Source organism: Macrobrachium nipponense, chromosome 1, assembly GCF_015104395.2.
Source record: "Macrobrachium nipponense isolate FS-2020 chromosome 1, ASM1510439v2, whole genome shotgun sequence".
In the NCBI taxonomy this organism is placed as follows: Eukaryota; Metazoa; Arthropoda; class Malacostraca; order Decapoda; family Palaemonidae; genus Macrobrachium; species Macrobrachium nipponense.
In genome coordinates this window covers 92,441,601-92,469,308 of record NC_087200.1, presented here as the reverse complement: position 1 = coordinate 92,469,308, position 27,708 = coordinate 92,441,601, and the positions used below count along the sequence as shown (strand labels likewise).

Sequence of the window (27,708 nt, the reverse complement as noted above, 5' to 3'; positions counted from 1 at the left end):
TGGTCAAAGCCCACCCTCCTCCCCTCTCGTAGATAACAGGGCATAAACAACTGATTTTCATCCTTAGTTGGTTCCTCTCTCCCCCAATAGTGCACAGGGTGTATCACTTAGCCAATACAAATAGCACAACCACAAATTTAAAGATTCTAGCTGCCGATGGTTTAGAAACCATAGTTATGTAACTACTACAGTGAAGCCCCCATATTCGAGGATTCCAGATTCGTGGACTCATGTATTCGCGGATATCTCTCTAGAACATATACCCCCATTATTCACGGAAAATTAGCCTATTCGCTGCATTTTTCTATGAGAATTATCCACAAATTCCTGGGTTTTTTTATCGATTTCAATATAAAATGCACTTTTTGTGATAAAACTATTAAAAAAACCTGGTCTGAACATTTTCAGTGGGTTTTCTTGAGTTTTAGCTAACAAAATAGGCAGTGTTAAGCATTTTTATAGGGGTTTCAACTATTCACGGATTCTAGCTTTTCTGGGGGGGGGCTCGTGGTAGCATCCCCCAGCGAATGGGGGGTCACGCACGTGGTAAGTAAAATTAATATTTTATTATGGAAATCTCTCTCTCTCTCTCTCTCTCTCTCTCTCTCTCTCTCTCTCTCTCTCTCTCTCAGCTCAGACAGTATACTTAACCTTTAATACAAAACAATAGCAAAATATCAAGGAAACTTTTTTTCACATACAGAATCCATTTATAGTTCAGTGCTTAGATGTAAAAACCACAGTTCTCTCTCTCTCTCTCTCTCTCTCTCTCTCTCTCTCTCTCTCTGTCTGTGTTATATTTTAATGAAAAAAGGAGAATTAGTGATAATTTTAGAGATACTGCCCAAAGAAAAATTGGCAAATTAGTGAAAGTTCCCCTGTGGAAAAATTAATGTGTTCCACGAAAATCTGCGACAAAGTGGACTGTGGAAATGTGAAACGCGTAAAACCAGGGGCCCACCATACAAAATAAAATTTTATGTAATACTTACCCACCCAGTAATTACGGACAGAGCCCTCCAACCTCCCCACTTTTGGACATGGCATAAATAGAATGAAGTGGTCTGCTAGTAGTTCTTGGTATTCTTGTTGGGTAGGAAGATCAGTCACCTGCACTAAATCTGTGAAGTGTTGCCTGCGAGTTATTTAATTTTCAAGCTCCGGAAGCAAGATATTGTTAGCTAAGTAATTAGTACTGGGTAAGTATTATATAAAATTTTATTTTATCATAAAAATGTAATTTTTCTTAAATATACAAACCTGAGGTCCTTTATATATTAGGCCCACCTCGTACCACCCCTCAATCGGAAACCTGGGCCAGATGGTAGTTACTGCCTAACCCCCTTGTTCAAGAGTTTTAATGGCCATGTTCCAGCTTTGCTGTGAGCATATTCATAATGAAAAGGACCTCAGGGACTTTTTTAAAAATTGTGATTTTCATAATAAAAGTTAGTTTCATGTATACGTACTTACTAAGTCATACAGAATCAGAGCCCTCCCTCCTCCCCTCTCATGGATTTAAGGGCACAAACAGAATGACACATTGGCTATTTTTAGATAAAAGGCTACCATGTGAGTTAGAAGCTAATAGCTATGTAGCAATTATGTATGTACGTACTTGGTAAGTATATATGAAACTTAATTTTATTATGAAAATATAATTTTACCTGTTTTATGTTAAACAGTTGAATTTTACCTACTATTCACCCTGATGTCACTAATTGCAACAACTTTCCCTTTGTGTGATATCTCCCACAAGTGAATAGGTACTACTGAGATATTTGTAGAATGCAGATATAGTGGAAAACTCCTGTTTACAGCATTTATATAGGTTCTATGCCATACTATTGATAGCGTAATGTAATTTCGAAACCTCTGATATAAAGTGATTGAGAGAAAGTTTTATTCTAATAGTTTTATATATGTTCTTGATAGATTTGTAATTTTATTTCCATCAGAAATGTCTTGTTAACCCGTCATAACCCCCTTAACCCCCCGCCCAAGCTTATGTTGTACTTAACAATAGTGGGGAACTACAGAATAGCAAAAGTTAGTGGAATACAGGGATAGGGCTCCTTACTCTAGCTCACCAGGGACCCTAGATACCTTAAGACTTTGATTCCAACCTAGTCTCCCAATACTGTTAGACACAAAATGGTAGGGTAATATGTTAACCAAGTGTTTCCAGTGGAAATGAATATTTAGATCATCAAATATTCAAAGTGATCACTGTTTTCAAAACCTGTACATCTCCAAATACTGTACTGTGTGCCATTTCTTTATGACTACACATCACTTTAAATCTCTAGTCTAGACATACGTAAGTCCATACACAATGTATTTAAAATAAGAAATAAAATGAGAAAAGTTTTATTACTTTAATGGTAGTACAGCAAAAACTCTGGGTGATCTTAATTTCCAAATTCAAGAAAGCTGCTTGCTGAGTGGATAAATGGATATCATCCCCTGAACTGTGTCCCAGATTCAGTGTCATTTAAATTGTTGCAACATGTAAAAATTGTTAACAATTTTAGCTGATAAGGAAAAAGTAAATAGATTTTATAAATATTATTTAATATAAAATTTGATTTTGTTTTTTCTTTTAGAACTGTGGAAAGACAGTGAGGAATTCTCCAAATATTTAGTCCATTTATCATCATGTGGAGTGGAAAGGCTGGGTAAAGTTTGAATATTTTTTGTATTTCTGGATTTGTAAATAGTCAAACAGTATCAACTTGTTACTCTCATTTGTTTTGCATTACATACTTTTATAACAAAGACAGAATGTAAGGCATTCCCTTTTCATGCTTGTATATAGTCTGAGCTTAGGAAATTGTCTAAGTTAAAAAGATGTCTGGTATAAAATCCTATGGATGTCTGGTATAAAATCCTATCCATAGTGAAGGCATCATTATTTTCTGGCTGTGCAGCATAACCAGTCATTTGTTCCCACATGATATACAAACCATCGGTCCTTTACTCTAGGAATGACTTTCAGCAGAGCTGGAAGTTGCCATTGAGCATTCAAACAAGGTGGTTAGGCTGTTAACCACCATCCAGTAGGTGGGAGGCCCGCCTCCCTGGATGTAAACATTCCAATTTGCTGTCGGCCATCATCTGGTGCAGTCATGTTGTGATCTCTGCCCAGCCATCGTTGAGCTGTTTCCCAGTGGGATCTTGTTTTTGGATGTTATCTGTGAGTAATGCAAACCCATCAAACCCATGAATCTAATAAGCCTAGTAAGGCCACCTTCCCCCAGCGAGTGTGTCCTCGGGTTGGCTAGAAAAAATGTGGTAATTTCTGCTCATACATTGATGTTGATCCTCATGCTCTCTCTACCCATTGCAGAGGGTGTGAGTGCAATCATGAATCCAATTGTGCAGAGTGTTATTCTTGGTCGCCTGGGCAGTGGGCAAAGTTTGACAGGTGGAAATGTTACAAGAGGAAGGCTTCCAAAGCGTCATCCGAGGGTAACACACCCCCAACTACGCCCTTGATAGTCAACCCTTCTTCCTCATTTCTTTTTCCCGGCAAGCTTCCCTTTCTGGCTGTCTCTCCTCTGGGAGGGAACTCTTCCTCATCTTCATCCAATGATGAGGATTGGGTGAAGGCAGGCAATCAGGATGATCTCCCCTTGGGAGCCTCCTCTCACTCCAAGGGGGTGATTTCTCCCTTGAAGCGAGAGGGTTCTCCTATCCCTAACCTGATTGTTCTCCAGGTGTGGTGGTAAAGACTACAGACTTGGAGGCAGCTTCGTACTCCCTGAACCTGGTTGGCACTCTGTCTCTCCAGGGCCTCATAGCACATCTGGTAAGGCCTGTAGTGACACGTTGCGACTACCGCTACTACAACAACAGCAACAGTTTATAGATTAGCAAGTGTGCCTACGATGGTGTTCTCCCATCGCCTCACAAATGTGACTCCTTCAGTGGTGTGATTTTTACAACGGCCCATCTTCCAGCATCTCAGTATCTGATGCCACCTACTCCAGGCTTCCCTATTACCCAGCTGCTTCCTGCGCTGTCTCCCATGCCTAATGTGAATGTGCCTCCACATGAGATCTCTCCAATTCTTTCTGAAGGTGAGGTGGAACCGAAAGAATCCACCAGACTCATTTGTTTTTCTTCTTGCAGAGGAAATGAAATTAGATCATCGATGGTGGCTCTAACAGGAGAAGCTTCAAGAAGGGATTTCTCATCACTCTGAACCCTGACCTAGAGTTTTTCTCTGATGTGTCAGACAAGGGATGGGGAGCCCTCTTAAGAGGGCAAGAGAGTATCAGGAATGTGGACGGACCAGCAGAAGACCTTCCACACAAACATGAAGAAATTGAAGGGAATCTTCCTAGGACTCCAGGCCTTCGCTTCTTTAGTTACTGGGAGAAACATTGTGATCTATGCAGACTACACCATGGCCCTGTTGTATGTCCGCAAGCAGACGGGGGACTCATTCCTTCTCGCTTAGTGATGAGGCCAAAGATCTTCTTCTTTGGACAAACAGGCACAAAGTCAAACTGTTTCCACAATTCGTTCAAGGAAAGATGAACGTCTTAGCAAACAAACTGAGTAGCTCCAACCAGGTTCTTCTCACTTAGTGGACTCTGAATCCGAGAGTTTGCCAAGATCTTTGGAGGTTGTTGGGCAAACCATCCATACACCTCTTTGCCACTTCCAGGAACAATAGCCTTCTGATCTTCTGCTCACTTGTTTCGGATCCACAACATGGAGAACAGATGCGATGCTTCTGAATTGGACAGGGCTTAACATGTATACCTTTCCCCCTTTGAACTCATAAGTGAGGTCATCAAGTTTATGTGACATCGGAATGTGTCAATTACTCTCGTGGCCCCATTCTGGCCCAGGAAAGAATGGTTCCCAGATCTCTTCAATCTCTTTATGGACTTCCCCAGGCTTCCTCCACAAAAATCAATTTCTTCTCAAACAACCCCACTTCAACAGGTACCATCTAATCTTATCCGCTCTGGCCCTGACAATTGACTGTCAGGAGTCTTGTCAGACCGCAACGGTTTTCTCGCAGAGCGGGAGGAGGTATTGCAAGATGCAGGGGAGCTTCTTTATGCAAGTTATACCTGTCAAAGTGGAGGTTTTTCAGAAGTTGGTGCAGACAAAGTCGCATCTCGTCTTCTTTGACCTCCTTAGCACAAGTAGCAGATTTTTGCTATTTTTAAGAGAGATGAGGAAGCTTACTACTACTACCATCATGGGCTATAGATCTATGCTTTCCTCTGTATTTAAGCATAGAGGACTACACATTTCGACCAATCAGGACGTCAGAGACCTAATTAAGTTTTGGAAACATCGAAGTAGGAGAAGTCTGGGGAAGTTGACTGGAACCTGGACATCGTCTTAAAGTGGTTATCAGGTCTGCATTTCGAACCATTACATTCTGCTTCTTTGAAGAATCTTATGAAGATGATGTTATATTTACTGGCTTTAGTAAAAGCACGTAGTGTGGTCTTTTGTGAGAGACTTTCTTGTGAGATTTTCTTGCTAAGTACGAAGATCCGTCAAAGCTTTGGCCTCATTCTTTTGTGATAAGAAACTTGATGGATATTTTGGGACCAGAGGAAGAGGATTGAATGTTATTTCCAGTAACAGCCATCAGGTATTATCTTCATAGGACTAAGACCTCTCCCGTCCACTATCCAAGAACAGCTCCTGAATTTCGAGTGGTAGCGACATTGTTAGCTTTTCGACACAGTATGTGAGTGTTTCTATTCTTCAAGCCACATTCTGGAGATCATAGTCAGTGTTTGCATCACATTATCTCAAAGATATAGAAGCAGCTTTTGAAAACTGTAGTAGGCTGGGAATGTTATCTATACTAGCTGGCATGGTGTTGGGAGAGAAAGCATAAGGGGACTTCTTTCCCTCTACAGTCTCCTTGCCTTGTATATTTCTAGGGTAAAATGTAGCCAGAGTACCTCCATTTTATTATATTTGAGGTGTGGTTTTTGTTTTAGTGTAGGTGATGGTATTTTCTGGTTTGTTGTTTGGTCTTCACCCAGGGCAAGGGCAAATTATATGTCTTCACTTAAGTTTCTCTAAGATTGTCATTAAACTTCAAAAACAAACAATTTACGAAGTGGAAATGTTTCAATCATCACTTCACCTAACCTAACTTAGTCTAACTTCTTGGGTTGGCTATAGCACTACTAGGGATCTACCAATCATGACTAAAAGCATATGCATCTGCTGGTTCACATAAGTGACTCGCTAGTGTTTTGTAACTTTTACTATATTGAAAATGTACAAGAAACTGGTTGGAAATAAGTTATTTCTCGGTTTTGTCTTCAACAATTAGTTTAATTGAGTCCTCCGTGCGTGATATCTAGACCATTGAATGCTTCTAGGAGCATCACGAATCTCTAATCTAACCCCTAAAACTTTACTGTTATTAATACCTTTCAGTCTTGCTACTAGCCCTAAAATGTTATTTCTGGGCTTAACCTGTGTCGCCCTGTATAATGGTTCCTTTGATACTATTTCTTAGGTATAAATATTGCTATTCATCCTAGAGAAAAAAGAAACAATATAATGCCAATATCGTTTCCCCTGATGTATAGAATAATGATGTCTCGGGCAAACATCACTAATCTAGCCACCAGTACAGGATCCAGTAAATTGTCACACTCCCCTTGAATTTCCAAAAGTGCTGCTTTAGCCTCACATCACTCTTGCTGCAACATACTTTCATAAAATGACTTAGATGTTTTACATGGAAGTGTCGTACTGCACCAACTTTTCACCCTATCTTCTCAAAGAAAAAAAAAAAGAAAGGAAGTTTTAAAAATCCCACCGAGATACCTACAAAGGTTTAGGCTTCCGTTAGACTCGGTGATGATTGACCAAATTGGTCATATTACTGATCCATTCAGGCTAGGGTAACACGTGACATTCTAATATGGCCGCCACCATCAGCCGATCACATCTTGTCTTTAGTACACGTATTGTCAAATATCAAAAAAGTACTAGAAATTTCACAAATGCTTACCACACAAATTACTGATGTAAGAACCAATCACAATATCCTAGTCATGACACCATTTTATTGCTACGGGCAGTCCCCAGTTATCGAGGGGGGTTCTGTTCTGGGTGGGGTACTGATAAGTGAAAACCGCCATTAACTGAAACTCTGCAATTTATGGCACTTATGGCACCGATAACCTTTTAATGGCGCCTCTGTTGAGTATGTTATGGTACCATAACCGTAAAACATAACTTGGCCCATTATGGCACCATAAATTGCTGATTTTATGGCACTAGACAAGCCCCATAAAACCGGATTGCCCTTAACCAAGCCCGCTGATAACCAGGGACTGCCTGTACTCGTTTCGTAGTAAGTAGGACATTGCAAATCACAAGGGATCATGTACGTAGCCTAAAATGAATTGAAAAGTAAATAACTAAATTGTAGTCTAAGTTCTATGCTACGACACCCAGATTACTAAATTCATTTTAATTGACATTCAAGATATGACATTACGTTGTGTATTATTAATGAGTACATAAATGATAGACACTTTACTGTAATTGTGAATGACAAACTCGTTATCCCTAGCCTAGGTGGTTTGTGATCCGACTTTAGCACTGTCTCCTTCTCACTATTCTCATCTAAAGAACATCATAGGAAATGCCTTCCTATCATGAGATATGCATATCCTAAAAAGGAATTTCCACAAATGAATTAAGACTGCTCCAGCTGAACGCTGTAACATGACTGCTCTGTCTGAGCGTTGTAACAAGGCTGACTCTCATGGTTACAGCCGACCAACAACAAACCATTTTACTAACTATCCAAACAAACGACGACCAGTACTTAAGTGCTATTACACGCGTATACTTACAAACTTAAACATGAAATAACTAAACACAACACTTTTTCTAATTAAATGCAAATATATGTACAAAACTTAATATCTTCCTTTCATACAATATGCATTTCCACTCACATAAATGAGGAAAATATTAAAACCCTTTAAAAATGCATAGCAGTAAAAACAAAAAAACAAAAACTAAAAACGTATACGTATACCTGAGTTTTTTATTAGGTTTATCACAAAAAATGCCTTTAGTCACAAAAATTATATAAAAATGTGTACTGTAATTTGTGAATATTTCTCAGTGAAAAATACCATGAATAGGTGAATTTTCCATGAATACTAATGGGTATGCAAATGGGCGAGTCCGCAAGTAGCGGGACTGAACTTTACATTACAACTTGCGGCAAAGTACAGTCTCTCTTTTTGAAGTTTCAACATGTAAGATGTATTTGAAATACTATTCTAAAGTTTTCTGGTGATAGAGCATGTTGTACATTATTTAAAATATATTTGCTAATTATTTTCCATTTTATTTTCCTGTCTGCTTTTACTGGAAAATAAAATTAGAATAATTAGCAGATATTTTTCAATAATGTACATGTTCTGTTATCAAAAAACTTTACAGTCATATCATTCCAAATACATCTTAAATTACCTTGAGAGAGAGAGAGAATATTATACACCGATTATGCTCAGTAGCCTCTTTCTCAACAATGTGGTAGCAAAGTTCACTCCCTTGCAGCGTTCTGGACATAAAAGCAACAGGTCTACCACCCTGGTTTATAAATACAGAGACAGCAACATCAGACGCGTCACACTCAACTTCAAATGGCACGTTTTCATCAATTGAATACAGGGTGGCATCTTCAAGTTCCTTTCTGGGCTCAGCTCGTGTCGCTGCGCGAAATATCCTTTAATCTATTATTTCTAGGGTAAATGTACTAACACCATACCAGAGAATAAATAAAAATAAAGAAAAAGGTCAGTATAACTGACTCGCTCACCCTCCAAAGGGTGTCGGTATGAACACTAGGCGAGTGAGACCACTACCACGAGCCAAATGCCAATAGAAATCTCCACTACAAAAAACCCTCATGGGGAGCCGACCCACAGAGTGAGCAGCTCGTACTACTACTACTCCATCCCATGCTGCCGACTGCTGCGCCTCTGGTGGCCATCCTTTTCAGTTAGCGCACACGAGTCACACGTGCCATTTTTTCTCTCTGTGTTTTTTGTGCCCTTTCATTGGATTTATCTATAATGGAGCGTGCAGCTATCGCAGCAGCTAAGTTAAGTACTCAGTATTTGGTTAGTTTAGTTGGTTTTTTCCGGCCCTGAGACAGTATTTGCCGTTTTTTAGGTATAAATACGAACTCGAGGTCGGAAGCATGGCAGCATGGTTCTGCCTCGTGTGGGTTCGTTCTTGGTCTCCCATACCTAGAACATCCCCTTATCTATGTACGCTCTATATTCTTATCCGCTTTACTTAGGGTACTGTCTACTCAGGTTTGTCATGCATGCATGTCTTTTACCTTATGTAGGCTTCTTCTATCCAGACCCTAGTCCCGGCTCTTAGTATCGGCCTCTGACTAGCTTTGAGTGGTAGACTTGCCTTCGGGTTAGTCGTACACTCCTGGATTTTTTCTCCTACTATATTGCTTCTTTCTTTTATTTTTATTTATTTATACTATGTATTTTGTTATAGTTAGGTTAGTTAGGCGTCTGGCTTAGCCTAGGTCCTGCTCATTGAGCCTATACTACCGCTCATCAGTTCGGTTGCTTCCCTATAGCTTCTCTCTGATCATGGGTTTTTGGCCCAGTGGGCCTATATGCTACTACTTTTCAGTTCAGTTGCTTCCCGATAGCATCTCTCTGATCAGTTGGTTTGTCCTAGGCTTAGTTGTCTTGTTTTGGTCTTACCGCCTCGTGGTCACTACGTGATCCACGAGACAGCCAGACGCCTGCCCAGTCACCTTCCCCCCTCTCGCTCTTCCATAGAGTCGGGGGAGGGTGGGTCGGTCTGCCCATGCTCGCTCCACATACCCGAGCCTGCCTCCCTCTCTCCCCCCAGGCGGAGGGGCTAGGGAGACGGGACAGACCCAGACTGGACTCGACCTCTCCGGCTTCTCGTCCGCCTCCCGGGGGGGGGGGGGTGGTAACGTGGTGGGGGGTACTGGGCCTTTTTTCACCCCCCACCGTGTTGCTACCTTGTCGCTCCGTGCTAGCTCGAGCCTGTATGTCTTCTCGCTCTTTTCCCACCTTACTAGGGCTCCTTTCCTGACCGGAGTCCTGGTATCCAGCGGAAAGATGTTAGTCCACCCAGTAGAGTGGACCGGAACATACAGTGTGTCCCTGCTAACCCTTACCGTATTGCTGAGTTACTACACTCCGCTACGCACGGACTTGGTCCGGTTCGTTTGAGTTTTAGGTTTAAGTGTTATTAGATTAACTATAAGTTTATTTAAAGTACCTTAAACCATCCCCCCCTCCCATTACATGTCTTACCGGATTCTCTCCGGGATTATAGCCTATTCAGGCGATTCAGGGAGGGGTTATGCCCAAATTTTTTCCGAGCTCCGGCATGCAACGGAGTTTTTCTTCTGTCCTTTACCTGTTAAGTGATATTCTTTAAGATACTCATGTGTCTTCCCACTTACAGGCCACCAACTGTGAGCATCCCGGATGCGCCGCCACACTTCAGGACCCATGTGGACACGAAGTTTTTGCCGGTCCCATGCTCCTCCATGCGCGACTCCACACGGGGACATCCAGGTCTGGTACCATGAGACGTGTACCATATGTTACGATCTGGTGAGCCAGCTTTTAGACGGGGTAAGTATTCCATCTCCGGTAGCTGCTCCGCTTCTGTTTTTAGTGCTTAAGTTTTCATCATTCACTTTAACTTAAGGCATCTAAGTTTAAGTTATACTTTAAGTTTTAGTTTTAAGTGATTCTTAAATCTAATCTACGCCCTCTCTTCCAGGCGCCGGCATGAGGGATACCGCACTGGCAACCCTGCGGGCCTGGGTCGGCGGTTTTGGAAGAACGCCGCCAAGGGTATGCCCTACATCCTAGAGAAACGGTTGGCGGTATTAATCTTCCCCGGAGGCAAGGCGACAGGATACGTCGACCCAGTAGAGGCGGCCCCGACTATCGCCTTCATCAACAACAGCTGGCTGCCTCATTAACTGACCAAGACCAGGATATCTCCACGGACGTCGCGACTTTAGATATTAATGTGGAACCTATGGTAGGTGTAGACGACCTGTTGGTCGAGGTAGGTAAGGTGGACACCCAAGGGTCACCCTTGGGCGTAACTGTTTCTTCTACTCCTGCAACCTCTCCATCTTCCAAGGCTTTACAGGTGATGATTGTATACCTCCTCCTGACGCTTCGGTTAGACCTAAGGTCAAGGGTCAAGCAGTGAAATCCTTGACAAAGACGTCGTCGTCGTCTAAGAAGACGGCTTCGGCTTCATCCTCCTCGCGTAAGTCTCCGGCTGGGAATCCCGGAGCAGACAGGTCTAAAGCTTCTAGCTCCGGCTCTAAGTCCTCGAGGAGTAAATCCTCCAGAGAGAGATCTCGCACTCCGGCAGAGTCACCAGTTCCCGCTACCCCCCTTTGGTTTCCGAATTCAGAGCCACCCCTCCACCTCCGCAGCAGCTCCAGCTTTGGACTCCAATGCTGGCCTGTTGCAACAGGTGGGCGACCTGGTTGGGTCCCTAAAGAGTAGCATGGAACAAATGATCTCTCGATTGTCGGATAGGATTACTTCCCAAGACTCCATTATAGCCGGCTGAGAGAAGCTCCTCTAGCCTCTCCTCCACTTTCCAATACAAGTGGAACTCAGCTTCCTCCGTATGACTCGCTACCTCCGTTCTCGATGAACAACCCATGGAGAGTAGCGTCATACGCCCCCTTCCAAGACGGTCTCATTTCTATACCGGAATTTGGAACTCGAAGGATAGAGGACTTCGAGTTCTACCCGGAAGACCTCCAGCCTCCGTTCATAGGCTACGCAAGGCTCACAGCTTCAGCCATGGTTCGGGATGATAGGGTACCAAAGGAGACAGTCCTCTATTCACGAGACCAGGCTCAGAGAGAAATGGGGCTTTTCAGGTGGTTTTAAAGGGACAAAATCCAATTGGTTTTTTGTTCTAATACCAGAAGATACAACCTTTTAAGAGTCCCTTTACCATTTTCACAATGGATGAGAGTACCCCGCTCCCGTTCCTGACAAAGATCGCGAGGTCTACCATCCCAGCGGCCCAGAAGGGGGAACCCATACCTCAATTGAAGGAAGCAGATCCCACATCTCCGTTACTCCCCTCAGCCGGAGAATTGTGGGAAGACTTGCCGAACACCTTCTCAGCTGGCAAAACTCAAACCGGACTGTGCTATGGAGCAGTTTGGTGAAAAGCTACCCAGGCTCCCAGATAGCCTTATTCAGGCTGAATTTGACGCGAAATCGCGATTAGCCAGATCGATTTAACTCTATGGCTATGACCGAGGTAGCAACCATAGCCTATGGCTCAGAACGCTTTTTAAGCTCATGACCAAATCCCTGACTCAAACTGTACAGTCCATATGTTTGAGTTTGCCACTGCTAGAACGAATTGTAGGAAAGGCATGTCCCTACAAGAGGCAACCATTCGGCATGAGCCGAATAGGTTACTTTCGTCTAACATCTGGGGAGCAGATCCTCTTCCAGAAGCTATGGTGAAGGAATTCCAGTCAGAGGCTACGAGGCTGAACCAGAGCCTTAAGGACCGTTGGGGCCTTACGGCTAAGAGGAGCAAGACCTAACAGCTAAAGGTAAGGGACAGAGGAAACCCAGGCGTTTCCAAACCTACCAGAAAAAGCAGCCACGCTTTCCTCAGCAAGTTCCAGCGGTGCCCTTAGTGCAAACAGCCCACCTTCCACTTCTAAAGCTCAATCACAGCCAAAATTTATGTGATATCCCCTCAGCCTCAGCCCTCCCCCACCTCTTACGCCATCTCTCCAGCTTTACAATCAAGCCTTCGAGAGTCAAGCTTCACAGAAGTATGACACCGCTCGGTAAGGGAGGGGCAGAGGTAAGCGTTCCTTTCGTGGGAGAGGATCGGGAGGCCCCTTTAATAAAGGGAAAGCACTTCAGAGGAGGCCGAGGCGGTTACCAGAACCAATGAACTTCAGGTAGGAGGGAGGCTGTTTTCACTTTCGCCACCGGTGGAACTTCAGCGAATGGGCTCAGAGCATAGTGTCAAAAGGCCTGGGTTGGAGCTGGTTGACGAACCCACCTCCATCCAGACCTTTCCGTCAACTTCCTTCCAAGGAATTGACAGAGTACGCGGAGGACCTCCTTCAGAAAGGAGCTATAGCGAGAGTCAAGAGATTAAAATTTCAAGGTCGCTTGTTCAGCGTTGCCAAAGAAAAGGCTCACAAAAAAGAAGGGTAAAACTTAGACTTGTCCCGCTTAAACTTAGCCATCCGCTGCGACAAGTTCAAGATGCTCACGATCTCGCAGGTGCGGACCTTACTTTCCCCGTGGGGCCGTCACCACCTCTATCGATCTTACAGACGCCTACTATCATATCCCTATTGCAAGACACTTCCGTCCGTATCTGGGTTTCAAGATAGGAGACCAGACATTCTCCTTCAGGTAGTTCCCTTCGGACTCAACGTGGCACCCAGGGTGTTCACGAAGCTAGCGGAAGTGGTAGTGCAAACAACTCAGGTCACAAGGGATTATGGTAGTAGCGTATCTCGACGATTGGTTTGATCTGGGCTTCAACAGTCGAGGAATGCAACAGAGCTACACTGAAAGTGATTCAGTACCTGGAATATCTAGGCTTCAAGATAAAACAGGACCAAGTCAAGACTCACTCCAGAGTCAAACTTTCAGTGGCTGGGCATTCAATGGAATCTATCCTCCCATACTCTGTCGATTCCATCAACCAAAAGGAAAGAAATAGCGAAGTCAGTCAAGCAATTTTTAAGTCACCAAACTGGCGTCAAGGAGGACTCAGGAAAGGATCCTGGGTTCTCTCCAGTTTGCATCAGTGACGAACGTCTTAATGAAAGCCAAACTGAAAGACCTAACCAGAATCTGGCGCTCACGAGCAAATGTCAGGTCCAGGGACAAAACTATCCTCAGTCCCTCTGATTCTAAAGAATCGACTTCGGCCGTGGGCGAAAGTCAAGAATTTGTCAGTGTCAGTACCCCTTCAGTTCCCTCCACCAGGGATCACCATCCACACAGACGCGTCCTTAAGCGGTTGGGGAGGGTATTCCAGGTCAAAAAGGTTCAAGGAACTTGGTCACCTCAGTTCCGTCAGTTCCATATAACGTACTGGAGGCAATGGCAGTGTTCTTGACTCTAAAAAGGTTGCGCCCACCAAAGTACTCCCACATAAAGCTAGTCCTGGACAGCGCAGTGGTTAGGTACATTGTATAAACAGAGGAGGCTCCAAGTCACGTCATCTAAATCATGTCATGGTAGCCATCTTCCCCCTGGCAGACAAGTTCAGTTGGCATCTCTCCTCCACTCACATAGCTGGAGTGAGAAACGTCATAGCAGAGACCGCGCTATCCCGATCAGTGCCCCTAGAGTCGGAATGGTCACTGGACAACAGTTCGTTCCAATGGATCCTTCAAAGAGTTCCAGGGCTACAGGTGGATCTCTTCGCATCTCAGGCGAACCACAAACTACCGTGTTATGTAGCCCCCAACCTGGACCCTCGGCCTATGCCACGGACGCCCTGGCTCTAGACTGGAACAACTGGAAGAAGATTTATGTCTTCCCTCCAGTGAATCTTCTCATGAAAAAATTTTAAACAAACTCAGGACATTCAAGGGTCAAGTGGCTCTAGTAGCCCCAGACTGGCCGAAGAGCAATTGGTATCCCCTAATTCTGGAACTGGGCCTTCGTCCTCTTCGGATCCCCAATCCCAGGCTCTCCCAGTCAGTACAAACGAAGACTGTGTTCGCTTCCTCAGGGATTCTCAAAACCCTAACTTTATGGATTTCATGAAGTTTGCGGCAAAAAAAAGAGATGCGAATATTGACCCTCAGAATATTCTCTTCTTGGGAATCCGATAAAAGGGATTCAACTTTGAGACAGTATGATGCTGCTGTCAAAAAGTTAGCAATCTTCCTGAGAGAATCTGATATTAGAATCATGACAGTTAATTCAGCTATATCCTTTTTCAGATCCCTATTTGAAAAAGGTTTTATCAGCTAGCACGATTACGACAAACAAAGTCAGCCTTGAAAAAGATATTTCAATTTGGGTTCAACATAGACTTGACGATTCCTACTTCTCGTCTATTCCTAAGGAATGTGCTAGACTTAGACCTTCTGTAAGGCCTACGTCAGTTTCATGGTTCTTAAACGATGTTCTAAAAAACTGGCTTCAGAAACCGATAATGACACATGCTCGTTATAATGCTCTTAAGAAAAAACCCTATTTTTATTAAGCTTAGCTTCAGGAGCAAGAATTTCAGAACTGTCGGCTTTGTCCAGAGATCCGGATCATATTCAATTCCTTCCCACAGGGGAAGTCCTACTTTCTCCGGAACGTAGCTTTTTAGCAAAGAATGAAGATCCTTTGATGAGGTGGGAACCTTGGAAGGTACTACCCCTTCCACAAGATGTATCTCTTTGCCCAGTTTTTTCACCTTACGAGCCTTTCTTGTCCAGGACCTCCTCTCCTCATCGGGTCCCCCTCTTTTTAAGAGGGAAAAAGGTGGAACTTTATCCATTAAAGGCATCAGGCAACAAATCCTGTACTTTATTAAGCAAGCCAATCCTGACTCTTTCCCGAAAGCACATGATGTCAGGGCAGTAGCCACCTCAATTAATTATTTCCAACATATGAACTTCGATGAGTTGAAAAAGTATACCGGATGGAAATCGCCGACAGTGTTCAAACGCCATTACCTTAAGTCCTTGGAAGCTCTGAAATTTTCCAGCAGTAGCAGCGGGTAACATAGTTTCCCCTGACTCTAGCTAATCTGTAGTAGAAGATTCAGTCTCCTTTATACCTGCCTCACCCAACAGTTCGTCTATTCCTGCCTTGTTCATTTACATTCACCTTGTGTCTTAGCTGCTTTTATGATGGTGTAGTGGGTGCCCCTTATTTTTTTGCTAGGGACATCACAGAATGATTATAGATATTGATCTCATGGATGTTATCCCCTTATTTTTATGCTAGGGGATACATCTAATTTATAATGGTTACGGGTTTTGTATATTAAGTCATATACATTCCTTTATATATTATTATTGTTGATTGTTTGTTCACTTGATTATATTAATTGCTATAATATTTTTTGATACATGCCTTTACACAGATACCATTTTGATAAACATGTAAGCCATTTTACCTCTGTATATATGTAAATTACCTTATGTTAAGAAACATGATTAGAATTAAGTGTAATTTAAGCATATTTCTATTTGTATCACTGTGTATTTGTATCTTTTTAGCAATTATATTCTTTTTTATATTTACTTTATTTTTTATTTGAGACCTATTCTGATTTATTTTATTACTTTTGTTTACAATCTTGTGCTATTTCTCTGGTACGATTTCGCGCAGCGACACGAGCTGAGGCCCAGAAAGGGATTGACGTAAGGAAAAATCTATTTGCTGGGCGAATGGGATCGTTACGTTCGGCCAGCGAAATCCCGCCCTACCCATCCCATCGCCCAAGATTGTCTGCTAACTTCAGGATTGGCCACCAGAGGCGCAGCAGTCGGCAGCATGGGATGGAGTAGTAGTAGTACGAGCTGCTCACTCTGTGGGTCTCTCTCATGGAGGGTTTTTGTTGTGGGAGATTTCTATTGGTATTTGGCTCGTGGTAGTGGTCTCACTCGCTAGTGTTCATACCGACACCCTCTTGGAGGGTGAGCGAGTCAGTTATACTGACCTTTTTCTTTATTTTATTTATTCTCTGGTATGTGTTAGTACATTTACCCTAGAAATAATAGATTAAAGGATATTTCGCTGGCGACACGAGCCAATCGCCCAGAAATAGATTTTTCCTTACGTCAAAAATCCCTTTTTTGAGTTGGTTAAAGGCATTTAGAGCTTTTGCATCTAGAGGGAACTTCTTTGTAGCTGAAAAGGGCTGAATTTTATTTGAAAAATCTTGAATCCATTTGGCATAGTAAGCAAACATACCTAGAGTTCTCCTTAGGGATCCCAGATCTGTTGGAGGAGATAGTTCCTGCAGTGGACGAAGTCTCTCAGGATCTGGTTGTATATGTCCATTCCTCACACAGTAACCTAAAACTTTTATGGAGCGCACTGATTTGATGGTTTTGCATTCATTTAGAGTTAGCCGCCTTCGTTCCACAACCTTTAGAAAATTATCTACATTGCGATCATGCTCTTCTTGTGTAGTTCCAGCAATTGTGATGTTGTCAAGATAAGGAAAAGCACCCTGCAAACCTTCTTCCAGCAATTGTGATGTTGTCCATTGCTCGCTGGAAAGCAGCTACTCCATTCGTTACTCCAAAAGGAATCCTGCAGAATTGATACAGACCACCATTTGCCTCAAAAGCAGTGTACTTCCTGTCTGGCTCTTTAATTGGTTTCTGATGATATGCACTTTTCAAGTCAAATGTAGAGAACACATGGTACTTAGCAAGATTATTCACCATGTCATCAATCCTTGGTAATGGGTATGCATCCAGCTCAGTATACTGGTTAATTGTTTGTGAGTAGTCAACACACATCCTCTTCTTATGCTGATCACCTGGATTTTTCACGACAGCAACTTGGGCTCGCCATGAAGATAAACTTGGTTCAATTACGCCCTCGCGGAGTAGCCTATTTACTTCCTTTCCTATAAAGTATTGGTCATCCTTACTGTAACGTCTGGATTTGGTAGAAATTGGTCAGCAATTAGGTGATAAACTATGAAAGAGTGATGTTTCCTCTAGTGCTGCAGCTTGAGAACACAATAGTTATTACTGTTTTTCAAAGTTAACTGAGATTTATGTCCATCAAATTCAAATGTTACACTTAGATGCTGTCTCTGGAAATCTAGCCCAAGAATTATGTGTGCACACAGGTCCCTCAGTACACCAAGATGTGTATCAGGATAAGATTGACTGTTGAGTCCCAGCATGAGGTCGGCCACAACATATCCGGGAGAACTAGAATTTAAAGATTTCTGAGCCATACTAATTCCCTTACTACTTGGATGCACTTTCAGTTCTAATACTTGAGCAACTTTCTCACTTATATAACTCTCAGTACTACATGAATCTATTAGGGCACTCAACTTCTTGCCTTTAACTGTTAATACAGTAGCAGCCTGTGAAAGTCCATGAGGAACATTTGTCACTGTAGTCATAATATGAGAACTAAACACTGTTGCTACAAACGCTTTTGTTGATTTAGACTAGCAAACTCGAGCAAAATGTCCCTTCCTAGAACATTTATGACAGGTGCTTCACGTGCTGGGCATGTACTTCTAGCATGATATGGTCCTCCGCAAAAGTAGCATTTCTTTCGTACATTGTAGGTAGCAGCAACTGCTGACTTTTCAGAAACATCAGGTGAGCTGTGCATGGCATCCTCTTCCAAAGACTTGAGGTTTACCACTGCAGTTGAGTGAAGAACTTGTGATGTCGGTGGATTCTGAGGGGTAACAGTAACAGCAGTGTGTGCAGTCAGAGAAGCGTAGGCTTCAGCATTCCTTTGTGCAAGGTCCAAGGAATAAGCTTGATTGTAGGCACCTTGTAAGTCAAGCATGTTGTTCTCTAGGAGGCATTGGCATATGTGAGCTGAAGAAATACCATTGATGAAGGCATCCCGAATTAATTCCGCATGATATTGATCACCACTGACAGCTTTTAAATTACAGTCTTTACTTAACTTCCTTAATTCTCTCAAGAATTCATCAAATGATTCACCTGGCTTCGGTCGCCTTGTTGCAAGTAAATGCCTAGCAAAAATCTTATTTGGGGTTTTCACATACAGTCTTTCTAGTATAGTTATAGCTGACTCAAAGTCTGCACACTCTTCGATATACTCAAACACTGTATGAGACGCAATCTACACACTCCTCGATGAAGTTCACAAATGTCCTATGCCAATGTTGCCACTCCTTCGCTGCTGTTGGGGAACTTGGGTCGACATCCAGACGGGCAGGTTTCAGCTCCCTCTTCATGGTTGTGGTTAAGTTTAGTAAATTGTGATGACAATAAAACACTTGGCTGCAGCTTCCCAAGCTTTACTCAACTTAAACCATTACTACAGTCAGAAACAAATACAAATTCCTTCCTTAATAATCTATTACAGTATATTTACAATGACAACAGTAAATGATAATATCCCTTACAATGCTAGTAATCCTTACCCTATAATATTACTAATAATTACCTAACAGATATGTAGGTATGACGTATTTACCACCATTGTCTCTCAGAGTCCGTATGTAAACAAAGTGAGATAATGCTTCTTGATGGGACAACACTCATATCAAACTTGTTTTACAAAACAGAGAAGGAGAAGGCAGGAGCAAAACATAGTAGTACATCCTTAAATAATGATATACCACAGTCACAAACACAATATGAAAAAATAGAGTATAGGCAGTCCCTGGTTTACGACGGTTTTGGCTTAAAACGTTCCAAGGTTACGTTGTTTTTCAATTATATTCGTCAGAAATGATTTCCAGTTTTACGATGCATAATCCAGGGTTATGGTGCCGATCTGACAGAAGAAATATGACTCCAAAATGGCAAAATACTCAATATTTGAAGTTTTTTTTTTTTTATGAAAACACCAAGAAAATGCAGTTTGCATAGTTTTAAATACAACCAGAGCATTAAAAGTAAGGTTTTCTTAGGATTTTTGATGATTTTTTATGATGTTACGGCTTACAACACGTCTCAAGAACGGAATCCCCATTGTAAACTGGGGACTGCCTGTGATTACTGAATAAATGGTGTTGCTCTACAGAAAAAAGTGGATTAATAATAGTAATTTTAGATATACATACTGTCCATACAAAAAATCTGCAAATTTCCCGTGAGGAAAAGTGAATGATGTGTTATACTAAAATCCGAGACAAAGTGAACCGCGTTAATGTGAAACGTATAACCAGGCCACTGTACTCCTTCACTGCAAAGCTCCCACTTAAGAAGAGGCAGTGCTTGGCTACACTGCCTTACTACTACAAGTTAAGATGGGCACCAACCAGAGGCTTATTCTCCTGCAATGGCTCTCTTAACTGATAAAAAAATGACATTCATTGTTTTCCAATGCTAGCAACCTTTTCCTATTTCAAATTCAATACATATCCTAATATTTTGGAATGGAATACAAATGTCCATTTATCCCACCTCCTGTTAACATGGGATTCAGCTATGTAATGACATATGTACTTGGTAAGTTACTTACTGTGTGAAATGTGATTTTCATAATAAAATTAAATTTCTTACCAAGTAATTACAGAATTGGAGCCCACCCTCCCCCTCTGATAGACATACGGGCAGAAACAGAATAAGGTTGTCTGATAAGTCGTTCCTAGTACAGGCGGCCCGTGGTTAACGACGCAATTGCATAGTGGCAAATCAGTTTTACGGCTGTCGTCAAAAATATTCATTAAAAAAATAAGGTATTTCTGGGCTCAGCCCGTGTCGCTTCGTGAAATATCCTTTTAGTTCATATTTCTAAGGTAAATATTGCTAACATTACCAGAGAAAAAACCAAAATGGGATGTCAGAGTATTCTGACTTGCTCACCCTATAAAAAGAGGGTGTCGGTATGGTTTCTGGGGCGAGTGAAACCACTACCACTTGCCTCTTGTCATTTAGATCCCTCCTTCACAAAATCCTCCTGCTAGAGAGAGCTGATACACAGCCCGCGTCAGCAACTACTACTACTCGCACTCCCACGCCAACACGAGCGCCTCTAGCGGCCATCCTTTCTGTTAGCAGAATCCCGCACACACGTGTTTTTTCTTGCTGTGCCTTTTCGCTTACGATTTTTGGATTATCTTTCGAGATGGAGCTTCAAGCTATTGCCGCAGCTAAGTTAAGTACTGCCTAAGTGTTTCACGTAATTTTAGCCAGCTAGGGCCCGTTTTACCGCTTTTATTTAGGTTATATGACGGTGCCTCCTGCGACATGGCTACAGGCTCGCCCCAACCGGCTCGCCTCGTGTAATTCTTACTCAGCTCCTTCGGTCTCCCATACCGTTGTAGCTACAACTGTGCAGTATTTATGATAAAATTTTCGTGTAGTGCAAGATTTGCTATTCTACTGTTATGGGAATCTAGCTCGATTGAGCTTATGCCTTGTTACCTTAGCTCAGTGTTCATGCATGCATGTGCCTTTGTCTAGGTCTGTTAGGCATGTAGGACATGTGTCCTTCTCTTTTAGTCCTACCACCCTGGCCGTCGCCCTCCGTTCCTACGTACCGGCAGAGGCCAGCTCCCGAGTAGTTAGGCGCCCTCCCTCCCAGGTCGGTTAGCCTAGCTTCTCTAGGACATTTCTTTCTCTTTTACTATCGATTCCTTTCCTTTCTATTATGATATTTATGCTTATATTATGTTGCATGTTTGAGACGGTTAGAGGTAGCCTAGGCTATCTCAGTCGCCTGGCCTATCCGACCGCGTGGCCCTACCACGTTCACGGTGGACCAGGCGATCGCCCTGAGCCACCGGCTCAGTCACCCCTCCCTGCCTCCCTTCCTCCTACAGGGGGTGAGGAGGCACGTACCGCTCGCTCATGTTGCCACGGCAACCACCCGGGCTCACTCCCCTCCTCCTCTCTTCCCGGAGAGGATACGGGAGTCTTGGGGGGGGGTTACTTTGAGACTGTCTCGTCTTACCGTTCTCACCCTGGGTTCCACAGGGATGTCTTTAGTACGCTCGGGTTAGGCTGGCCACCTCGCTTTTCCATGCTCAGACCTCCTCGGGTCCCTTATCGCTCTCTCTCCTACCCCAATCACCCCCGTTTTTACCCACCGCGCCAGCAGCGGGCTCCGCTGGCTCCGCCAGCTCCATTAAAGGGGGTGACGGAGAAGAGCTCCGCTACATGCTTCTATATATTTAGTTTTTCTTGCTATCATTTTATATTTGTGTAATTACTGAAAATTCCGCTAGCCGGCGGAGCGCCCGCTCACCAACCGGGTTCTCCTCCTGCCTGTGAGTTTTTTCTACGACGGAGCTGTGCTCCCTCTGATTTGGTTATGTTTACTACTGGGTTAACTCTCTCTTGTTCCTCCCCGCCGTACTTGTACTCAACCCGGCGTATAGGCTGGTTGCTAGTTTGGTGGAACTCCTTACCCCGGCGTGCCGGAACTTTCTAACTAGCATACCAGATCTACTGGACTCTCACCACTACAAGAGAACAGGAGAAGGTTAACACCTATATCTCCACTCCGGCATATAGCGGAGTGTTATATCTCTTAACGGGCTAGTCCTGTTAATCAGTGTTGATACTCATGTATCTGTCCACTTACAGGCTACCAACTGCCAGGAGTCCGGCTGTAACGCCGTATTGCAGGACCCCTGTGGCCACGAGGTCTGCAGGACCCACGCCGTCTGCGCCATCCGCTATGGGGACATAGCGGTATGGCACCATGAAGCATGCTCTATCTGTTACAATCTTGTAGAGCAGTTTTCCTCTGGTGTAAGTTTATACCGGAGTCTGTTTGCTATATAAATTTGACCATATAAATGTACTCCTATAAGAGATACAATGACATTTTGGACTATATGATTAATCATAAGAAGTTTAGGCTTCCTTTCTAGGGCTTACAATAACCCTCTCTTCCAGGCTACCACTGTGAAGGACGCCGCATCGACCAACCTGAAGGCCTGGGTCGGCGGGTTTGGCAAGAATGTTACGAAGGGGCAGCCATATATCCTGGACAAGAATATGGCTGTCCGTCTCTTCCCCGGAGGCAAGGCCACCTGCTACGTCGACCCGGCAGTGGCGGCCCCGTAAATTGCTACCATCCAGCTTCAGGTGGCCCAGGCGCTGGCGGCCCAGAGCAACCCCGAAATTGCAGACGATGTGGCAACTTTAGATTTGAACTTGGAACCAATGGCGGTAGGTGATCCAGGTAGTATGTTGGATGAGGCTGGTTTGTTGGGGGCTCAAGGGCTTCCCTTGGGTCCTTCTGGATCTTCTTCCCCTGTACCGTCTTCTACTTCTTTCCAAGGCTTTTCAGAGAGTGAACTTTCGGTCAGACCGAAGTCCACTCAGGCTATCCCTAAGGTGAAAGGGAAGCATGAGTTGAAGACCCTTGAGAAGACAGCGTCCTAAAAGACCACGTCTTCTTTGTCTCATAAGCCTCCGGCTCACCACCCCGGAGCAGAGAAATCGAAGTCCTCTTCTTCTTCATACTCAAAAGGGTCTAGAGGCAAATCCTCGAAGGATAAGGCCTAGGCTTCTACGAATCCTGAGCCTTCGACCTCTACTGGGGCATGCCCCAAGACTCCTACAGTGTCCAAAGACCCAGCTACTTTTGACACAGAAGCATTTGCTGCAAATATTATGCAGCAGATGGGGAGTTTTGTCGGGAACTTAGTTCAAGACAAATATGAGCAGATGTTGTCACACATGTCTACTTCTTTTGAGGAGTCCGGTCAGTCGATCCGAAACATTTCGGAGAGACTGACCAACCAGGAGAATCTAATGGCGGGTCTCCGGGAGAACCCTGCAACAGTCCTCCCACAACCTTGTATGGCTGTGCAAACCATGCCAGACTACGATTCTCTTCCTCCCTTCACACCAAATAACCCATGGAGAGTTTCGTCATATGCCCCTTTTAAAGACGGCATGCTGACGTTACCGGACTGCGGCACTCGAAGGCTAGAAGACTTCGAGTTTCACCCCGCCGATCTACAGCCACTATTCATTGGTTACGCCCGTCTTACAGAGACGGCGATGAGAAGGGAGGACAGGATTCCCAAGGAGACAGTGATCTACAGCCAAGATCAGGCCCAAAGGGAGTGGCTGAGGAACTTGGATGACTGGGATTATGTCAACACCAAGCTTCAGGCTTTTAAGAGCCCTTTTACTATCTTTGTGGCGGACGAAGAGACACCTATTCCATTCACCACAAAGTTAGCGGAGCTGACTCTCCAAGCCGCCATGAAAGACGAACCCATGCCGCAGCTCCGGGAAACGGAGCCCACATCCCTTCTTCCAAGCACCGAAGACCTTTGGGCAGATCTGCCAGCCACATTCATGGTAGGTAAACTCAAGCTAGATTGTGCGATAGCACAATTTAGCGAGAGGCTTCCCAGGCTCCCGGACAATCTGATTCAAGCCGAATTTGATGCCAGGACCAGGCTAGGGAGGACATTAAATGCCCTAGTAATGACGGAGGTTGCGGCAGTAACATACGGCACGGAACCTCTGTTTAAGCTGTTGGCTAAAGCACAGACACACACTGTGCAGTGCGACTTGTATGATTTTGTAGTTGCACGACGTAATTGCAGGTAACATGTACTGCAAGAGACGACTATTTGCCACGAACCCAATAAGTTCCTCGCGGCTCCTATTTGTGGTGCTGACCTCTTCCCAGAAGCTCTGGTCAATGAGGTTCAGCACGAGGCGACAAGGCTGAATCAGAGCCTTAAGATCCGTTGGGGTCTGTCAGCTAAAAGGAAGACTGAACCTACTTCTTCCTCTGCGAAGAAGCTGAAGAAGCCTAGGAAATTCCCACCTTTCCAAGCTTCCCAACAGCAACAAGTGGTTCAAGCTGTGCCGGTCTCTCAGGTGGTACAACCCTCCACCTCAAAGAGTCAGTCTCAGCCATTCCTCCTGCTGACTTCCCAGAACCAACCCTCTACCTCGTTTGCGGTGTCACCGGCCTTCAACCCAGTCTTTGAAGGGCAAACGTTCTAACCCTTCAATAGGTTTGGAAGAGGCAGCAGGGCTAGGGGTTCATTTTGCCAAAGAGGTGGCGGAAGAACATCTAGCAGAGGCAAGCACTTCCGGGGAGGACGTGGGTCACGACCTGCCCCAAGTCAGTGAGAACCCTCAGGTAGGAGGGAGACTGTTCCTCTATCGCCACAGATGGGGGTTCATCAACTGGGCACAAAGTATTGTGTCCAAAGGACTGGGATGGAGCTGGATCAAAGGTCCCCCTCCATCCAAGACCTTTCTTCAGACTATCATATCCCAGTAACAAGACACTTCCGCCCGTACCTAGGCTTCAGGCTAGGAAACCAGGCATTCTCCTTCAAAGTGATGCCCTTCGGGCTCAACATGGCCCCCAGGGTATTCACGAAGATGGCGGAGTCAGTAGTTCAACAACTAAGATCTCAGGGGATAATGGTAGTAGCGTATCTGGACGATTGGCTTATTTGGGCAACAACCGTCGAAGAATGCCACAAAGCTACGGTCAAAGTAATACAGTTTCTGGAACATCTGGGGTTCCAAATAAACAAGACCAAGTCCAGGCTAACGCCGGACTCCCACTTTCAATGGCTCGGCATTCAATGGGACTTAAACTCCCATACTCTGTCAATTCCGTTGGCCAAAATGAAGGAAATAGCCAAAGCAACAAGACAGTTCCTCAAATGCAAACAGACATCAAGGAAAAACCAGGAAAGAATCCTAGGTTCTCTCCAGTTCGCCTCAGTTACAGATGTTCTACTGACGGCAAAGTTGAAAGATATAAACCGAGTCTGGCGCTCGAGAGCAAACAACAAGTCTCGGGACAAGTTGTCAGCCATCCCGCCGATTCTCTGCAAACGACTCCGCCCCTGGGCGGAGGTCAAGAATCTATCCAAATCGATTCCTCTTCAATTTCCCCCTCCGGCGTTGGTTATCCACACAGACGCTTCTCTAAGTGGGTGGGGAGGATACTCTCAATTCAAGAAAGTACAAGGGACTTGGTCCCCTCAGTTCCGCCAGCTTCACATAAATATATTAGAAACCATGGCAGTGTTCCTCACATTGAAGAGGCTTCTACCAGCCAAGAAATCTCACATCAAGGTGGTATTGGACAGTGCAGTAGTAGTACACTGCATCAACAGAGGAGGATCCAAATCAAGTCATGTGAACCATGTCATGATAGCCATATTCTCACTAGCAGCCAAGTACAAATGGCATCTATCCTCCACTCACCTGGCGGGAGTAAGGAACGTGATAGCAGACGCCCTGTCTCGTTCAGTTCCTCTAGAATCGGAGTGGTCTCTGGACAGGCGCTCATTCCAGTGGATATGCCAAAAGGTCCCAGGCCTCCAGGTGGATCTTTTCGCATCACAATCGAACCACAAGCTCCCGTGCTATGTGGCTCCCAACCTGGACCCTCTGGCTTATGCTACAGACGCCATGGCCATAGATTGGAATCAGTGGAAGAAAGTATACATCTTTCCTCCAGTGAATCTTCTGTTGAAAGTCCTGAACAAACTCAGGACTTTCAAAGGGCAATTCGCTTTGGTAGCCCCAGATTGGCCCAAGAGCAGCTGGTTCCCACTACTTCTGGAATTGGGTATCCGGCCTCAAAAGACTCCCAACCCCAAACTGTCTCAACCAGTGCAAACGAGGACTGTGTTTGGTTCCTCAGGAATTCTCAAAACCCTAACTTTATGGACTTCATGAAGTTTGCAGCTAAAAGAGATGCAAACATTGATCCTCAAAACATCCTTTTCTTAGAATCGGATAAAAGAGAATCAACTTTACGTCAATATGATGCAGCTGTTAAAAAACTAGCAAATTTCCTGAAGGAAACAGAATCTCGAACCATGACTACTAACCTGGCTATCTCCTTCTTCAGATCCTTATTTGAAAAAGGTTTAGCAGCCAGTGCGATTACTACCAATAAGTCAGCTCTAAGAAAAATTTTTCAATTTGGCTTTAAAATAGACTTAACAGATTCTTATTTCTCGTCTATTCCTAAAGCTTGTGCTAGGCTCAGACCAACAGAGAGACCTAGCTCAGTTTCATGGTTCTTAAATGATGTTCTCAGACTGGCTTCAGATACTGACAATGATTCATGTAACTACATATCACTCCTAAGGAAAACACTATTTCTTTTAAGTCTGGCTTCAGGAGCCAGAGCATCTGAACTGTCGGCTCTCTCTAGAGACTCAGGCCATATCGAATTTCTCCCATCAGGAGAAGTTCTCCTCTCCCCAGATCGAAAATTCTTGGCCAAAAACGAGGGTCCTTTAATGAGATGGGCTCCTTGGAAGATACTCCCCCTTCCTCAAGACCCTTCTCTATGTCCAGTAACGACCTTACGAGCCTACCTCTCAAGGACATCTACTAGATCATCAGGTCCCTTATTCGTGAGGGAAAAAGGTGGCACTATTTCCTTAAAAGGAATTAGACAACAGATCTTATACTTTATTAAACAAGCCAATCCAGATTCGTTCCCCAAAGTCCACGACATTAGGGCAGTAGCCACCTCAATTAACTATTTCCAACACATGAATTTTGATGATCTAAAAAAGTATACAGGCTGGAAGTCGCCGACAGTATTCAGACGCCACTACCTGAAATCCTTAGAATCTCTTAAATTTCCAGCAGTGGCAGCGGGAAACACAGTTTCCCCTGACACTGTCCAAGTAGTTTAGTCGTAGATCCAGATCTCCTTTCTACCTGCCTCACTAACATCCTTCCTGTGATCTTGCCACCAGGTTCTACCCTTTTTGAGCCTTAGCTGCCAAAGGCTATATCGTGATGTTTTCCTTATTTTAATGCTAGGAATACTCACAATTGTATATATTTTATCATTGTCTAATTTAAGTTATCGTAAGTTAGCATAAGTCTAGTTTTTATGAACTCCTGTTATTTAATCATAAGGCTAACCTAGTTACTATAAGTTAATTTAAGTGTATATTCGATAACTTCTGTAATAATTACTTTAGATTATACTCATCTTATATATTTTG

At 43.9% G+C, this 27,708-nt stretch overlaps 1 protein-coding gene across 1 annotated transcript in view; it reads left to right on the top strand.

Annotated features, from left to right (window-relative positions):
* Nucleotides 1–27,708, top strand: part of LOC135219465 (conserved oligomeric Golgi complex subunit 8-like) — a 473,937-nt gene that overhangs the window by 83,871 nt on the left and 362,358 nt on the right. The window contains exon 2 of the mRNA XM_064256259.1: nucleotides 2,607–2,678. Coding sequence (XP_064112329.1) covers nucleotides 2,607–2,678 — 72 coding nt within the window. The remainder of the gene's footprint in view (nucleotides 1–2,606; nucleotides 2,679–27,708) is intronic.